This window comes from Cygnus atratus, chromosome 7 (genome assembly GCF_013377495.2).
Source record: "Cygnus atratus isolate AKBS03 ecotype Queensland, Australia chromosome 7, CAtr_DNAZoo_HiC_assembly, whole genome shotgun sequence".
Lineage (NCBI taxonomy): Eukaryota > Metazoa > Chordata > Aves > Anseriformes > Anatidae > Cygnus > Cygnus atratus.
Window position 1 is genome coordinate 20,925,381 of NC_066368.1, and position 19,107 is coordinate 20,944,487.

The 19,107-nt window shown below is 36.6% G+C and overlaps 1 protein-coding gene across 1 annotated transcript in view; it reads left to right on the forward strand.

The window, feature by feature from the left end:
- TM9SF3 (transmembrane 9 superfamily member 3) overlaps positions 1-19,107 on the forward strand; it is a 44,608-nt gene that overhangs the window by 15,234 nt on the left and 10,267 nt on the right. Inside the window, 7 exon segments of the mRNA XM_035545082.2 lie at positions 85-207; positions 3,474-3,634; positions 5,924-6,001; positions 7,941-8,072; positions 8,596-8,762; positions 11,353-11,447; positions 13,369-13,499. Coding sequence (XP_035400975.2) covers positions 85-207; positions 3,474-3,634; positions 5,924-6,001; positions 7,941-8,072; positions 8,596-8,762; positions 11,353-11,447; positions 13,369-13,499 — 887 coding nt within the window.

The window sequence follows — 19,107 nt, forward strand, 5'->3', positions numbered from 1 at the left end:
TTCCATCTGCTTGGTTTGTGTTCGTTTTGAGCCAGCTCATTAATAAATCGTTAACAGTGCTTTATTTATTTTATTTTTTTTCAGAGGATGTAATGCAGACTACTTACTGTGAAATTGACTTGGACAAAGGAAGAAGAGATGCCTTTGTGTATGCTATCAAAAATCACTATTGGTACCAGATGTATATTGATGACTTGCCGATATGGGGTGAGTGATGTGCACTAACAACTTGATTGCAGCCACAGGATTACAACCCACTGTGCTAGTGGGTTTTGTGAAGTCATCAATGAATAAGCTTCATTACAAGAAACTCTCAAGTATGTAGAATTTATGTAACCAAATAATACAAATGAGTTAAAGGGTTATTGCTTTTTGTTGGAAGAAGTGGGTGACTAGTACTAACGAATTGCACAAGCAGGGAAAGCCAGTTTTGTTTCTCAGCTACTGATTTAATAATGCTAAATTCTTAGGGTTAAATTCTTCTAAAAGTTCAAATAAGTGGTAATTAGATAGGTCAAAGTAAGGTCCATGTTAGTGTGTTCACGAATCGCAACTTCCGTAAAACATTGTCTCTGTTATTTTGGTAGTTCCTCAGTGTGTTAATAACACAAGGTCTGTTTGATTTACTTTTATGGTAATTTTGTGCCTTTTAACAGCTTTGCATGTGCAGTCTGTGGTTATATGGAATAGTTTTATTTCATATGTTCCTGTACAGTTCTTAAAATTGTTCTTGCTGAGTGCTATTAAGACCAGTGCTTCTGGTCTAGAAGTGCTTGTGTGTTATATCAATTTTATGTGGCGTCACTGCCGTTGTCTCATAAACTCTCTGTTTTTGTCACTCCCCTGTACCTAGTCACAATCCTAGTAAAGAAAGCTCTGCACATTACACTTTGTACTTTACAGTAATAGTGATCAACCAAACATCCCAAACTCTAACCTCTCTGTTGTTGATGTAAACAGAAGGGAAAGGAAAAGCACCACAAAAGGCTGTTACATTAAGGTTTTTGTTGTCTGTGTTATGAGAAAGATATGAAACCCCAAAATAAACAAAACCCCACAACACCTACAAAAATACGATTTAAACCTAATGGTAGAAGTCCTTCGATTGGTAGTATGCTGAATGATGCTACCCGTCATTTCTCCATTCTGACAGAAGCTGGGTTTCTTTTTTTAGCTCTTACTTACAATTTTAGTTGTTTTTAGAAAGTAACTGACTCTTGAGTCCCAGCCAGATATGCTAGAGCTTTATTTATCTGTTAGTCAGGAAGTCTCTTCCTTTTTTATTTTTATCTCTTTTTAAGAGATACATTAGAGTGTCTGACAGAAGGACTAATACCATCGTAGTTCTTTTCAGCTGGTTTGCCTAGGATGTGTAACAGCTCTGTGACAAGGCTTGGAGTAGGTCCTAATTAATTGGTAGCGTTTACTGTGCTTCTTGTACAGCTTCTGGAAGGCTTTTTAAAAAGTATGCATGTATGACAGTCATTGCTACAATATTTTTTATCGTTTTGACCTTTCAGAAGAGGGAGGGGGAAAAAAGGCAACAGATTTTCCTAGATTGGTGGCAGCTTTAGACTGCCCAAGGGTGATGGATGCTAGGCTGGAACCATGTGGGGCTAGTCTCAAACTTTTTTTTGACTAATTTTTCTTGTTTTGTTTTTGGATTTTTTTTGTCAGCTCAAATACTGAAGAACAGATATACTTACAAAACTTTCTACGCACTGACAATTTTATGATCTGAACTGAAAAATCCATTTTAATGCGAATCTGGTGTTTTTAATGTTCTTCAGTAGTGTGCTCTCTATGCACTAGAAGTCATTCCTAATGCTACAGCTTACAAACACGTGGGCTCTGGGTATCATCTTTTCTGGGCTCATCCAGGTAGTTTCGTGGTGCTCTCCTGTCTCCTGAAAACTTGAGTTAAATTCGTTTTGTATGTTCTTCATTGTGTTCCACCTTAGTAAGGCTTACTAATGTCAAAGTCAGTGTGACATATGCACAACCATTAACGTTTGTTATTATCCTTAGAAAGTCCTCAGAACATCCAGTAAGGAGTACTCTACTTTCAATAAAGTCCAGGGGTGAAATACCTTTCTTAACTGTTGGGGACTAAAAGTAATGACTTCAAACTGCTGTTTGAAGGCTTTGGAAGGATTGCATTTTATGTTTTGACCTGAAAAGGGCAACTAACTCTTTTTAAGTGCATTCAGATAAAACTGTTCAATTTTCTGTTTTCTCCTGTGCTGCTATCCCCCAGTGGAGTAGCTAGGCTTATCTGTTTCAGGACATCTCCCAAAGTATATGGAGCAGGGTATTAGTTCATTCCTTCAGGTGCAGCAATTGATCAGAAAGTCCTTTAAGTGCTTTAGAGATCTGTATTGTCACTGTTTTGGATAATGCCATGGGAACAGATGGTGTGCCAGGTGTTAGGCTGTATGGCAAAGGCGCAAACTGCTTCACGTATGTGGCATATACGGGGCAATTCTGACAGATGAGCATGGGTAAAAAATACAACAGAAAATACCTCCTTGGAAATTAAAAGCACACATAACATGTAAGTGCCATTCCTTCACACCTGCTTCTTTGTTGTAACCTGTTTCATGTCCTTCACCTACTTATTCTCTCTCCCCCTCCTGGTCTTTGTATGTCTTCTGTGCTTTTATTGTGGGTTTCCGTCTTGTATGTCATCTCTATGATGTTCTTGACACTTAAAGATAACGACTGCTTGTTTTCTTTCAGTGTACTTCATTCTCTGGAATTTTTCTATAGTAGATTATTCATTTTGCAGTAAATTATTGAAAAATAACTTAATCATGGCTAAGAATGAGCGAGCTCTGCTTCAGGAGCTTCTGAGCAGTGGTCAACATTGGAGGTGACCAAAAATTTTCAAGTAAATGATTTTTAAAATTTTTTAAGAGAAAGTAACAGAGTAGTCAGGAACTGTGTTTTTTGGGGAACTAGCAGAAACTTGTGTGCAAATGAGAGCAAAAAGTGTGTTCTGGGAGATCAACTAAGGAGCAGAGAATGAAAGCAGAGTTCTGAAAAGGAAGGGGAGTGAGTGAAGGGATAGGCTGAACAAGGAGATGAGAAAATATAGAAGTCTGGGGCTAACTTATATTCACGGAATTTAGATCTGTGTTCAGTTAGTTCTTCATCAGGTGAGAAGTCCATAAAGAAGTCTATAAAATTAGAGGAATTGTTACTAATTCTTCTGTTGCTTGTGTAGTGTTTGTAGCTGAATGCTTTGGTGTTTTAATGCCACTGCAAAATGCTTCTTGCAGGTCACTTTAACACATGGACCACACCTTCAATCACAGTTCATAGAAGGAACATAAGGTCTCTGTGTTCTCTTTTTACTGTAGTAATATTATTTTATAGCTGCCAAAACTTTTGTAATCTATGTTTCTAAGCATAATTACATAATTTTTGAAAAGCACACCTGTAATAGATGCTTAAATTTGTTTCCTGTACAGGTATTGTTGGAGAAGCAGATGAAAACGGGGAAGATTATTACCTTTGGACTTACAAAAAACTTGAAATTGGTTACAATGGCAATAGAATTGTGGATGTCAATCTGACTAGTGAGGGAAAGGTGAAACTGGTGCCAAACACAAAAATCCAGATGTCGTATTCAGTAAGTAATCTGTTGATGCATGTGTAATAAGAAACTTTACATGGTAAAAGAGCTTTAAAATAGTTACTTGTGTACCTACAGCTATGTATGGATGTAAAGTTATATTAGAGGAAGACGCATCTTCACTATTTCAAATATTTTTTTCATTACTGAAGAATCTTGGTAGGTTTATTTAGAGTAAATGTAAAATGAGTATTTTTGAAATACTTCAAACCTACCAAAGCTGCTATAATCTGCAGAAAAGTGCTTTGGTAGGAAAGGAAGATGTCCAAAAAGATATAGAGTCTAGAACTGTAGAGGACCCCAAAGAAGCTACACAACTCCTTAATGTTTGGAACATCTGCAACATAAATTTGAGCTGGATTCTGAGTTAGGAGCAAAACCCACTATAAATCTTTGTATTTTGCTGGCAGTTAGTATTAATGCTTACTTTGTTTTTGCAGTTGCAGTAGAAATTTATAGCCTTATTTATAAAGTTTTCTTTGAAGCCTTCTGCTTTTGTATTGAATTGTTGTGATAAAAGGTAATGAATCAATTGTGTTTGCTGATCTGCGATAATGAATTTTTTTTAGTTTTCCCTTCCTTGATTATTTGACATTACTTAAATCTCTAATGGATCGCTTCTGTCATGTTCACCACACATATACAGAAACCAGTTCTTAATGCATTATTTTTCTACAGAATGTTAGCAGTAGGTGTCAGCATAAGATTTTATTTCAGAGAATATTCTTGCTGCTATTATATTTGCCTTATTTTGAATAAGTTGTACTGTTTGAAGGGCAGGTAATTGTTTTTATCTGTGCTTTCTCGAGTTAAGTTCCTGCTGCAAAATTGACAGTAGAATTTTTGCAATTTTCTATTTCAAATACCACCAGCATTATGAAGTCCATCTGCTCTCTTAATTTGGAGCTGGACGGTGCTGAGTAGCTGTCAGTAACTAAAGTAACATTAGATGTTTCTTTTAAATACTTCTGGTGTGCGGAGCTAAAGGCTTATCTTCCCATCTCTTCTGGCACCACTGGACAGTTGCTGGGCTGGCAGGCGTGTGGCGTTTAATTCCTGAATTGTATCATTGTATCTAGCGGACTTACTCTAAACAACAGTTCTTAATTGCAGGTACTGTAATGAGAAATGTATCTGCTTAAAGCAGTGCTGAACAGTGTTAAAGTTTTGAGCTGTTCATCTTGAACCATGCTGTAATTTGAAGTGATAACATTAATATCGTACCTCAGAGTGAGTGTAATCTTTAAGTCTTTCAGTTTTAGTATGTCACAGGACTGTGGTGAGTGATAGGGGTATTCAGTTATGTTTGTAAGCTTTCTTCTATAGTGAGTAAGAAAGCATCTTCTGGAAAAGATAGATAGTTGTCTTGTATTTTAAAACATGCAAAACAGAGTTGCATTAGTTTCATGAACAATAAAAATCATGATGTTTCTTAATCTCAGCATGCTTTTGAAAAAATATTAGCATAGATTTGTATTTTATTTCTGGAATTGCATTTAAAAATTTGAATAAGAACAATCTTGTGAAGGATTCTGAAAAATACTTTTTGTACCATATTAGCAACTTCATCAGTACAGTTAACACTTCCAAATCCAAAGCAGTGCTCTGCACAGCTTAGGGAGTTGACAGCAGTAATATATGCTGCTACTCTGTGATAGTATGGCCATAAATGTATACTTTTCCAATTGTTTTCAGCCTTGTTTATTGCTGATTGAAGTGTTCACATTGCAGAATGATGTGGCCTTAAAGATTTTAGGTGGCAGCTTTTTAGCTTGTAGCTTTCAAAATTTTAGTGCCTGTCTTTTTAGGTCTACCTTGAACCCTTTTATCCAGTTTCGTTCCAGGCTCCTTGTGTCTCAGTTTATGCCCTTTTATTTCTTCTTGGCATGTTTTAAATCTCCTCTTATATTTTCTCATCTCCTTCACTTCTGCTGGACTGCTTCTTTTTTTCTTTGGCACTGTACTCAGAGAATTTGGGTACAAGATGCTGATGTCATTGAATACCAGTTTCAATGCATGGCAGCAAGATGGATTTCAGCTGCTATGAGGGGAGCAGAAGTAGAGGAAGTTTTCATCACTCATTGCAACACCGGTAACGTTCTCCACAAGCCTCTTTCTGTACGAGTCAGTACATGGAAATGTTGAGAAAGGAAGCCTGCAGTCAGAAAGCAATCTTCAGAAAAGCATCTAAAGTGGATGATTTAAAAAATTTGTTTTGGGTTTCTGCATGTGGGTGTAACTGAATATTATAACAAGTTTCTCAAGTGTAAATTTTTCTCTTTGTAGGTGAAATGGAAGAAGTCAGATGTGAAATTTGAAGACAGATTTGACAAGTACCTTGACCCATCTTTCTTTCAGCATAGAGTATGTACTGTTCTAAGACAACCTTACAAAATAACCCTCTAAAATGGGTGTGTTAGTTCGGAAGATGTCATGGATTTTTTTTGTCTGTGCCCATTACTGTTCTTCTAAGGAGAAAATGAATCAGGGTGACCGGTTTGAAGCAACCAGTGATTAATTTATTTCTGGACCTTACATTTATTCCCTCCGTGTCTTGGTTGTGTGGTGGTTTTTTTTTGTGTTTTTTTTTTTTTACTTGCATTCTTATTTTAGGTTTGTGAATTGTCTTCTGCACTGAAGCAGATAGATATCATCATGCACTGTGTTGTTAAACTTCCTGAAATCACCCATCACCTTGCTGTTCTGAATTTCAGGCCAAAAGGTGGTTTGCAATTTTTAGAAAGGAGCATTTTTGGGTTTGGGGTTACTTTTTCTTTAAATTGCTTGCCTGTTGTATGCTCTGGCAAGCTGGCTTCTGCCTCCTTTTCCCTTTGCAAATCTGTGAAATGGCGTTTGGGTGGCACAGAGGTGGGAAACTACTTTTTTATATAAAAACATAAGTTCAAACAATCACACCTAATCATAAAGTGAATGTTGGAACTCTCTCTGAATATAGTCTTTCACAAACACTTTGAATGTAATTCTTTGATTGAAACATTGTCCATCCAACGTGCTTTTCCGTTATACAAAAAGCTTAATTGTGCTGGACTCCTTAAACTCAATATTGCTGTGTTGTAAACTGCTTGAGAATTACAAAATTAACTTAATTGAAGTAGCACTCTGGTACTTCAATTGAAGTACAGTAAGCAATGTAGAAGCTTTCTATGTAGAATCTAGGACTGCAACAACAACTTTTTTGGACAGACCTGAAGAATCTCAGTTGATATGGCATAGAGCTACTAGGCAATAGAGGGTTATTTAATAAAATAAAAAATCTTCAGGTTAATTATTTCCCCTCTTTATTGTTCATCATGTCTTTGTGGCCTGTAAATTTGAGGTTTTCATCCCATTTAGCAGCTGGCAAAGAAATTTTCCTCTATTTACCTGATGTTGTGAAGTTTAATTCTTGTTAGTCTGATGTATTGATGCAGACTGGAGCCTACTGGACTGCTGTATTAATGGTAAGGTGTTTTGGGACAACAAGACAGGCAGGTCTAAGACTATGTTTTAAGTGGTAGTTCTGTTGCTTAAATAGGGTGGCTCCAGTTTTCTTTAGTGCTTCTTCAGTAAATGTCTGCATGCGAACTTCAGGTGTGCAGCAGATACTAGGCAATTCAAGTAGATACATTCACACGCTCGGAAGTGGTGAAACTTCAGGGACACAACTGTACAACTCCATTGCTTGTCAGTTGAATAACTACAGTATGTACAATTCTGAGTGAAGTAAATGCAAAGCAAAAAGGATTAGCGTAAACCAATTGATGATAACAGTTGTGATGGTTTAAACCTGTTATTACAGTCTCCTTAAGGGTTGTATACTGAGCTACACTTCTTTCTAAAATTAGAAGTTTTACATTCTGTTTGGAGCCTGGTAAAAAATAGAAGGCATACTTGTCAGAGGCCGTACTTTGGTCCTCTGCAAAGGAAATGTTCTGTTGGTTTTCTGATCGTGAACATACCTTTTACTATCGGAAACCTCTTTAGGAAGGCAGCAGTACATTGTGTTGCCTTTACTTTGCCCAAGGGAGCATGCATGGAGTTGTTCAGACTTTGCTGGTGCTTAACTAAACTGTGGTACATTGGTCATGAGGAAGTTTGGCTGTTGAAAAGCTTTGTGTGGTGTTTCACAGGCCAGTTTTAGTGGGACGTTAGCAGACTATGCAAATCTAGTGTTGCTTACATTAGTGTTGCTTACTTAGCTAGTACTGATAAGCTGTTCTGTTATCAATGATATATCTGTATTGGAACAAATTCGAAACACATTTATGAATCTGAACCTTCAGGATGTGTTTTCTTTTTGTAGATTCACTGGTTTTCAATTTTCAATTCTTTCATGATGGTGATCTTTCTGGTTGGCCTAGTGTCTATGATATTAATGAGAACTTTGAGAAAAGATTATGCAAGATACAGCAAGGAAGAAGAAATGGATGATATGGTAAGATCTGCATTAATATTTTTATTTCAGGCTTACTGATTTCTCTTCATATGTTCGTTGTGTTAGCTGCGATTGAATGGCTTTCTTCGGGTAGACAGAGGACTCCCGATGTGTGTCTTGAAAGTGTTAATGGTTTTCTTTGTAACACACTCCTAGGTTGCAACCCAGAATTCTGTCTGTAGTCACTCTGTTAATGTTCATACTCAAACTTAGATGAAATGAGGTCCATTCTGAGTGTGTAACAGAAGCCTGCTTTTTCTTCTAAGTGCTTCAGAGGATTTTGGAGGCAGGGAGGGAATCTAATAGAATTTATTGCATCGTGCATTTAGATGGTAATTTTTAGCATCTTAATAAGCATCTGAAGAGTAAACATCTCGCTTGAATGCATCGAATCTAGAAGAAAAGTCATACTTACACTTGAAGTTGCTTTACTAAATCAAACCTTTAATATATAATTAGCTTGTGTGTTTGTCATTGATTATGGTGACTAGACTTAATTTTTTGTTGTTGTTGTTGTTCCTAGGACAGAGATCTAGGTGATGAGTATGGGTGGAAGCAGGTCCACGGAGACGTTTTTAGACCATCCAGTCATCCTCTAATATTTTCATCGCTTATTGGTTCTGGTTGTCAGATTTTTGCTGTGTCTCTTATAGTCATTGTTGTTGCAATGATAGAGGATTTATACACAGAGTAAGTGTAATTATGCTGTGCCTCCCACATATAAATGATTAAATGAACAAAATAATTACAAAAATGAATGTCTTAACTGGTCTCGGAAAAAAAAGTGTTCAAGAGTTTGTAGCAAATTATCAGTAGTATTTAGGAGAGTTCTTTTAACTTTTAGTGACATTTTGTTGTACTATTGCCACATGACTTGATCTCCTTTAACTTCATTAAGCTTTTTTAAATGACATTATGAAACTGTAGTTTGTTTCTCTGCAGCATTGCTGGTAGATTATTTGGGAAATAAGTGTTAGAAGGTACATGGTTTCACTCCTGTTTTCATCTGGAGTGACAGCATTTTCCTGTCTTACCCTTTTTTTTTTTCCCGTTCTGTAAAGATTGTAGTATGAGTTTACTGTGCTGTGACAATGCGTTAAGTCAATTTTATTCACAGCTCTCAGGACTGGAGATTTAATCTCTTACATTTTTTGAATCAGATGCTTCTCAACCAGTGTTGCATGCAAAGCCTCCAGCAACAGGTGGTCTTTGTTCCTGACTGGAGACAACTTTCTTAAAACAAGCTGTACTCCAGTTTCCATTTAACGCACCAATTATGGTTCGCCTCAGTCTCTACCTTGCTTTTGATTTTGGAAACTGGAGAAAAGTTGTGTGGTTTTCTGTGTATGTGTTCTTTTTCCCTTTCCCTTGCATATCACCTGTAACCATTGGTTTAACAAGTTGCAATACTTCTGATATACCACTAGAGAGAACTCTTGTTTTTGAATTTACCTGCCTTTTAATAGCATGTTTACAGATCTACTCTGTAGTCAGTATCTTGGCATATTTTCATTTTTCATAGGGTGTTATTCCCTTTTTTGGTCCCATTTGTCATATTTCTGGATAGGCTTATATACACGCTTTTAATTGTACAGCATATTGGCCCTTTAAGAGAGGGATTGAAACCATTTTAGGATGTTTGTGCACTGTAGTGAAGCTGTACGTTAGCAATAGCAATTGTAAAAGGCATCAGAACAATAATTTTTAAAATTATGTGTACGTAATCTTTTATTGCAATAGGTCTTTTTATTACTTTCCTAGTGAATTTAATTCTGTGTGTATAACTGAGCAGTTGACCAAACCTCGTACAAAGAATTTGTATGTTGAGGAAAATAGCAGTGCAAGTTGGAAAATGCTGTAAACCAGAACTACAGAATGATTGCCTATCGATATTCTTCGGGTCTGTTAAAACTCTTAGAAGTCAGGCACCTGATACCAGCTAAAAGCCTCTCAATGGAACTTGATCATGTCAGCTACTAATTTATTAATACTGGATTGTGTTTTCAGCAACTTTGCCATTAGAATATTTAAAACATAAGTGAGTAACCTTTGAGAATAAGAAATTTTGATATAATTTTAGATGAGCATCTGCTGGTCACTTTAGGGGTAGCCTGTGTTTACGCATGTCACTTCAGACTGTGCTTGATCTTCTGGTTTTTTCTGTATGTTTCCAAAGTGGCTTAAATCAGGAGAGCTGTTAAAGCTGGTCTCTGTCTAACTTTTTAAAGCAGAAAAATAACATTTTCAATAGAAAAAAAAATCACTTTTCTTAAATGGAAATATTGTTTATTTTTTTTAACAAACAAATGTTACTGTACTGTCCCTTTAGGGTGTGTGACCAGCAGTATATTTACGTAGTTTGCTTATTCTAGTCATGAAAGTTGACTAAAGATTGCTTCTTTGAGTAAGGCAGGCATCCAGTAATTTTTCATCAGAAGCCAAGATACCAATAGTCTGGAATCTCTCAGAGCAACTAATGGGGAGATAATACAGCAAATTGAGATTTTTCTGCTGCTTTTTGCTACCAAAGGATAGCAGAGGGACGTGGGGAAATAGCTCTATTCATGAATAACATGTCTAGCTATTCTTAGATATTTTAAAAATGTGTTTTGGGATGGTTTTTATAATTTAAAGTTATTAGCTTTTGCCTGTAAAATTTCAGAAGTTATGCCAAAATGAGTGCTTCAACATTTAATGAGGTGATAATTTCAAAATATCTAAACTCTTCTGATTTGACTACTCCATGCTGATTTGTGGCTTCATTATAGTTTCTAAATCAGGTTTTCTAATTTTCTTTAAGAGGAACACTTCCAATCTTACAAGTTAATTTCTGAGGGATGGCAGAAACATCATTCAGAATCAGTCTATTTTTGTTAGCATTGGCCTTGATATTAAGCAAAGAGTAACTTCTATCTGCAGTAGTTGAATCTTACGCTTAATATTAAATAGTTCTTAATACAAATCAAAATGCAAGTGTATTTTGGTCTGAGTTGAGATTTTGTACTTAATTCCACTGAAAATTAAATGCAGATTAGGAAAGAATGTTGTATGTTGCACTACTGTTTTCCAGATTGAATTAGATTTGTCCAGAAGCTTTGAATACAAACAGTTCTCATTTTTATGTAGGTTCTACAACTTACACACTTGCTTTTGATTTTCATATTACATGAAACTACTAGTTTTTTGTTTATTAACTTATAATAAACTAAACTTGCGAACTTTACATTTTGCTCTAGTACTGTTTGCTTTTCTGTTTCATTTATTAAATCACTTCTTGCAGGAGAGGATCAATGCTTAGTACAGCTATATTTGTTTATGCTGCAACATCCCCAGTGAATGGATATTTTGGAGGAAGTCTTTATGCTAGACAAGGAGGTAAATTGTTTTCATGTTTCAGCATTTTTGGTACATTGCTAAACGGAAATGTTATTTTCTGACTTACGCTGGTATAGAAGTATCTTCATGGAGTTAGGTCATTCAGATGGAATCCATTAAGATAGAAAATATTTTGAATATATAACTTCCATGTTACTTTCTATTCCATATTGGCTGTCTATTCTAACTAAAGATAGCTGAACTATTTGGTTAATTTAAAGGTAATAAGAAATATTAAAGGTAATAAGAGCTATTAGCAGTTGTATCTTTTATGAATTGCTTGTTATACTCTTTCATACAGTTATGCTTGCGTCATGACATCCAGTGAGTAGTACAGTCTCTCCCTCTTCTGTAACGTATGCTGTTAAGCAGCTCACATCATCTCCAGATGACTCCTATGTAGCCCTCCTCAGTGGGTACTGTTGGATTTGTTTACTAATACTGAAAGGATGAGTGTACAGTACCTACTAGGACATGAATTATGGGCAGGGAAAAGTGTTTATAGCAACTTTTTGAAGGAGATTCTTCTCCTTTTCAGTATGTGCTCTGCTTTGTACAAAGCAAATTGAAAATGAGTATCAGTAGAGAACAGAAACCCAACAAAGCTGACATAACAGATTTGGACAGTGTGAATTCAAGTGCTTCCTACCATACCTCTCTGAGTTATGACTAATGGCATCCTTGTAGTTCCACTAGCTTCATCCATTCCCTATGCAGCAATGAGAGACTAATCAATATCTATTATCTTCTACAGTGCTTTAGGGAAAATAATTCTGGTGAGTTTGCAAAAGATGTTTACCTCCTTAACAAGACATATTTATTAGTATTCAGTGTCAACTGTACTGAAATCCATTCTGAGTTTGGAGGTTAGATGTCTATATTCATGTGTTGTATGTATCAACCTAATGATTTGTAGGTAAATCAGTTACTGATCTAAAATGTTGTACTTTGCTCTACAGTTGAGCCAGATTTGCAATTTGTCTCCAGATCAAATGTAATAAACATGTAATAAAAGCACGTGAAATGCTATTATGTTGGCTCATGGTGAAAATGTATATGATGGTCTTGAAAAGTGTGTGCTGTTTTTTCTGGCTGTTTTCTATTCAGTGCATCTATGTTCTTCATAATTAAAATATATATATATGGTATTTAAGAGCTTAGAAGGTGAAGGGAATACAGATAGTGAAAATTCTTAAGGTATTGCCCAAGAGGTGCTTTGGTTTTGAGCTCCTCGGGGAGCTCTAGATATGGTAATAACTACTGACAAGTGTTGCTGTTTCCTTAATGTTTGGGGCTTAGAAATAATTTTCCTTCTAACTTTTCTACTATTGAAGATGCCACAGTTCAGTTTTGCTGTATGTTAAGTGCTGTGGCATTTTGCTTTATACCAAGGATAGGCAGTTCTTTAACGCACCCTGAATGTATGGAGTCAGCATAGTTGGGTCAAGTCAACCTGGAGCAGGTGTTTCCTGAAAGCGGCTGTACTAGTGAGCTGTCCCCAGAGCAGTGCAGAGCTCTCCTTCAGTGCTGCTGTAGTACTGGGGTGTGAACAGGCTCTGCAACAGGGCCAGCTCTGCTATCTCTGTCACTGCTAATCTGTAGCCTGAATACACTCTTATGTTTCATACCCCAGTTTCGTTGGCCAGTTTAGTCAGCATATGCTGCCAGCCAGAAAATGATCACACTGTATCTCTTTGTCTCGTCTTTTCACCTGGCCTAATAAATTGATTAATGTGCTGCATCTTGCAAGCTTCCAAGAGCCAAATAAAACTGTTAGTTGAGACTTGGCTCTTGTATCCTTGTAGTATGTTGTTACTTATTTATCTTTTGGGGGAAGGGAACTAAACATCTAAATTCTGGACAGCTTGCTGGTATTTTGTTGAAGAAGTTATCAATTCCATTGGAATGTTCCTTCTTCCAGGAAGGCGATGGATAAAACAGATGTTCATTGGAGCTTTCCTTATTCCGGCAATGGTGTGTGGAACTGCCTTCTTCATTAACTTCATTGCAATCTATTATCATGCTTCAAGAGCTATACCATTTGGAACCATGGTGAGTCATTTTAATGGAGAATTTAAACACCACTGTAGACACAAGAAAACTACCTTTTAATCAAAATACCATTGTGAGTCATAGCTTTAGCTTTCTAGTTAGAAATTTATTCTGAGAGGGTTTTAAGTTCAAGTATAATTTCTTTTAATCAGTACAGCTATTGGGTGCCAACAACAGTCCTCTGCATAAAATGGCACTTTGCTTTCTGTTCCATCTTCATTCTGTAGCAATCTTAAGTATAGCATGGAAAGTTAGTAGTTTGATTTTTTTTTTCTTCTGGATGACCAATGCAAACTGGCTGTAAGCTAAAATGCAATACAAAAAATACAAAATAACTTTTTTTTTTAAATGGAGTAGTCATTACTTTTCATGTTTGTGCTGGTTATAGTTACTTCCTTATAAATAGTATTTTTAATGCCTGCCTAAATAGAAAATTTATACATTTATTGAATTAGTTGTTATAAAACTATTAAGTACAAAATCAAGTTAAATGTGTATAAACTGTTTGCTTTTTTTTTTGTGGTTCTTTTCTTCAAGGAGTTAGGTTAAAATTTTATCTTTGTTTTTATTAATCGGTCTGTGTCCCAAAGGAATATTGTATTGGTTTATCTTTCCTAAGCTTGCAGCCATGTACAGTACTGTCAGAAAGGTTTACAACAGTGATCTCTGACATGTGTAAAGAGGCTCTGTTTTACTGCTGAGCAAGCATTTGTGATATCAGATTTCTCACTTGTATTCCCATTTGGAACTCAGAAATGCTGAGGGAAGGGAATTCCACCTGGGTTGAAATTTGTCTTGTAAATCTGTTCAACTGACTTGTATTTTAAGATCATGGAAACATGTATGTGTAAAAGCAAATGGCAATATAAATCTTCAAGGGTCACTTAATCGGGATGTTAGGACTCTTTATACATAGTGATTTTAATGATCTCGAGGTTTTATGAATGTTTGAATCATTATAACTGGTCATAAAACTTCAGTGGAGTTAGCAAACTTTTAGTAGGAGTGGGTTATGGATTGGAAACTTCATCAGAATAAATAATGCTGTAATAATTTTGAATTAACTAATGAAGCTGGTTTGTAGAAGGCAATGAAAATTGTATGAAATTACCATGTTATGCTTCAGTCTGAAGTCCCCGGGAAGCTTTCTAGCTACATGGATAAGATACCTTTATATCTTTCTGCTTTTGTTTTTAGTGTAGTGAATCTTCCACAATTCTCTACTGTAAACTTGCTGCTGATTTCTTGTTTTCGGGAAGTAAAATCTCTGTCAGCTAAATATACTAAACTCAGAAATGACTTCATTTGCCCTGGGATGTCTTGAAGCCACCCTTCTGCATTTAGTTGCTGGCAAGAATTAACTGTTTTTTCTTCGGTACTGTGAAACTGGAAGAAGCAGATACTGAGTTTGAAAAGAATCACCGAGCTAAAAGGTTGCTAAAAGTCTATGCTTAAATATGGCATCCTGTGCTTTGCCCGTTTCATATTGCTATTTGCCAGTGAACCTCTAGGACCAGTCTCTTCTCTGTGACTTAATCCCTCCCTCGAGACAGATTTTTCTGTTGAAGGTAGGCAAGAGCAGCTGATACTGCTGTCAAACCAAGGTATCCAAGCTAACATGCAGTGGCTACTTCTTCGATCTGCCTGGTATATGCTCTTCTGCATTTTGTGTTTAAATGCTCAAATTGATAGGGCCTTTCAGGACCTTCATACACGTCACTGTCATTTCAGTCTGTTTTGTACATCAGAGCTTTGTCCACCTGGAGTATCTTACTCCTGATGTCTGGAATCTCCTGAAAGATGTAGTAGGTACTGGGAAGATCCAGAGTTTGTTTGTGCAATCATTTGTCAGTCTTGTCTCTGCATGTAGCCCCTTTGGATATTTGTGCAAGCTGCACTGTTACAAACCTTATGCTGGGAAATATACTATGAGCAGGAACAAAGGCTTTAATTTCTTCCCTGGGATATCTTTGTTGCCTTTTTCTTCAAAATACAGTAAACAATGTGACATTTTATTCAAATATGAAAGCTTTTTAAAACCTAATGGTTTAACACTTCTAAATCCCTAAGCATATGAAGTTGATATAAAAACCTGTGTTTTCTTTCATCTCTTCATCCTTATAGATACAGAGTGAGTGCAGTTCAATTCTTTGGAGCCCAAATTTGTTATTTTGGAGTTGTTTTTTGTTTAAAATATCACATTACTGCTGAACATGGAGTACTTCTGAAGGTGTTGTACACCTTGGCTTACCTTCTGTTGATTCTTTGTGAGTGTTTTCAGTGTAATGATCATTTTCCTATTTTGTTGTGTTTGAATTATAAACAGAAAATGGATCACGGGACAATTGAAATAATTGTAAATAGTGGCAAGTGAAGTGAGCTCTCTTTACTTTTACAAGGAATGTGATGGTAGTCCTACACAAAAATGCTTAGAAAAGAACCATGGAATCATTAAGGCTGGGAAAGACTTCCAAGATCGTCTGGTCCAACCATCTAATATTGCCCACTAAACCATGTCCCTCAGTACCACGTCCAGCCTTTTCTTAAACACCCCACGGATGGTGACTCCACCACCTCCCTGGGCAAAATTATTCATTGAGTAAAAATTCATTCAAAATTACTTATTAAGTAATGCAGAATTTCTGTAGAGTACACCACGACAGAATTTAAAGAGGCCACCTTAATGCTGGCATTTCACAAGTTGTGTCTGGGTACGTTGTTCTGTGTAATAACATAATTTCAAGATTCTCATTATGGCTAGTATGACTAATATTCTGACTGCAGAATCCGAACAGCTTATGTTAAACTATTTAGATTGTACCATTTTTGTTTTGTTTGAGCAGTAGGTTCCTGTATGGCTACCATTTCCAGTATGCATTCTTAATGATTAATTAAATAAGGTTATTCACATAGAATTTCTCTTGGGATCAGTACCCTAGTGTACACATCATTTATACCTTGTCGAAACTAGAAAGGTTTCCTCCGACAGCTTAATCCGGATCTCTGACAGCTTTAAGTTTAGTGTTGGCTGCCACTGAAAATGGTCGACCTGATATCACCACAGATTTTCGTGCATTGAGCCAGATCAGAAAATGATCTGGCTGAAATACTCCTGGCAAAAAATAGAAGGAAAAAAAAAAAAGATATACATTTAGTGGACTGATTCTTCAGATTGCTTGAAAATGACTGTGGAATCTTTGTCAAAAACCTCACTTATGCTGAAATAGATACAGCTTAATGCTTCTGGCTACATTTTTTACAGTTCTGTTCTTTACTCAAAGTAGCACCCTAGATTAGCAATATAGTTGTAATAAAATTAATAACACTATTGAAGCCTTCTATTCTTTTCTTTTGCGTTTGATGTCTTGGCAGATTCTGGGTAGAAAACTGTTTCACTGTACAGATTTTGTACCTCTGTACTGCAGGAGAGTTTCATGCTGTCTGAGGGTGCATTTTTGGTAGGTGACAGGAAAGATCAAGCTGCTGCTTTGACAGTTAATTTTTATTGCTTTTCTCTTTTGTGCATTAAGCAGTCAAGGCACCGCAGCCTGCCAGTAGCTGTTTAATATTAGATATGCTCATAAAAATTTTAATTATCACATTTGAATGAAGTTTAATCTACAGTTGTCAGAAAATATGAAACACATGGCACTCAAACATAAATTATATTCTTCTCAACAATGTTTCCTTTCATATAAGGAAAACTGAATTCTACACATTCAGTCAAGGGCAGTAAATATTCTTCCTCCTCAAAATAAAAAAAAAAAGGGAGAGGGACTAGAAAGAATGTAAGCTTGGTGAGGTTGATGATCTCTCTTATGACAACTAAAATCTGCAACCTAAGTCACGTACTGATTTATGGATAAGATGTTTTATATAACAAAAAATGCAGTGGATGAAATAAGTACGTTTTAATGTACAGGCTTGGTAGAAAAACTCATGTAATTTGCCTTCATTTGCATGGATTATGGAGAATGTGTGCTTGCTTTTTCACTGAAAAACTGCGATTTCAGATGTAGTAGATCTGTCCACATAATTTGTGTTTTCTGGAGTGGTAGTTAACAGCATTCTCTGAATTTCTCTTGGATGATGTTACAATAATACTTCTCTTAAAAGACTCATTAAGACCTAAATCTCACACCTCTGCCTGCTATTATTGATTCTTTTCAAAAATTAAAAAAAAAAACACGAAACTTTAGCCTCCCTCTGCCGGAAGGTGCTTCTGTGGGAAGGCAGAGCATGCTTCTGTGTTGATCCTTCCTTCATTTCCTCTTACCATTTGTGATGGTGAACCAGGGGCCAGTTGAGCTGCTCTTGCCGTTGTAATCTCATTCTTTGAAAGCTGTGAGGCAGAAATCGCTCTTCTTCAGCTTTCTCTCTTTTTTTTTTTTTTTTTTTTTCAGATAAGATACTTATTTACCCCACTACCCTGTGTTTGCTTCAGATTGGCTTTAAACCCTCTAGGCTTAGGCATTGCCAGTCTGCATCCTCACTGCCCTAGCAATCTGTGGCAACAGGCAATACTTGTTTAATTTAGGAAGGAGTAGTGTTTTCACCTCAGATCTGAAATTTAAAGGAATATGCCTGAAATTGCAGAAGCAAAAAAAGCTGGCTTTCTCCAGTCATCTCTCACATCCAGAGAAGACTGTTACTGCCAAGAATGAAGAAAGTAATTTTCAGCAAGCATCAGTCTGAGAAGGTAGGCTACCTTGGGGGTCAGACAGTGAGTTGAAAGCAAGACAGAAGGCACACATCAGCAGCGTGTTGACTAAACAACACCAGTTGTTTTGGCCAGTCTTCTAAGACTAGCAGGTTGCTTTCACCAGGGCAGGGTTATTTCAGAAGACAGAACATCAGCTTGGACAGCTTGTCAGATGCAGGTAGAAGTGGGAGACATCACTGAGCCTACGCTGTGGTCTCCCCTTGCTCATTTAGTTTGCCTTCCTTTGCACTGCAAAATCATCTCAGATGATTTCTAGACTCCTTAGTGACTCTAGCTAAAAAATGCATTCCAAATCCAACAGAACGTAGCATTGCATTAAGACAGATGGTGCATTGTTTAACAAAGCACTGGTTTATCTTAGTTCTTACTAGATTTCACCAAAGGTTCTAGCTGTTCTACCTGAAATCTGTTCATTTTTCAACGAAGTAGAATGCAAGATAGTACAACATTATCAGTCATGGCTTGGCTGATCAGATAGTGAAACCACAAGCACTCAATTTTTCTGATGTATGCCAACTGCAGATGTACTGGGGACAGGTTGGCAGTACTTATTGAAGCCATTATTCAAGGAACATTGGTCTGTCTTGGCTTGTTCTATGTAGGTAAACATTTTTAGGTTTCAGTGCTGCTGGTGAGTCAGTCTCCCAGACAACACAACAACCATGCCCAGCAGGAGGAAGTTGGGCCTACTCCTTGCCCACCTGATTTGATTGCACTCAGCTCTGTAGTTAGTGTCAATGGAGAGAGATGCTACTGACTGCCTTTCCTCCTCTCAGAGTTTGCCAGATAAGCAATTAAACCTGGATGATTTCTTCCCTGAGGTTATATTATTTCCATGCAGATTCTCTGTGGTAGATGAGTTTTGCAAGACAAGCAATTACAGGC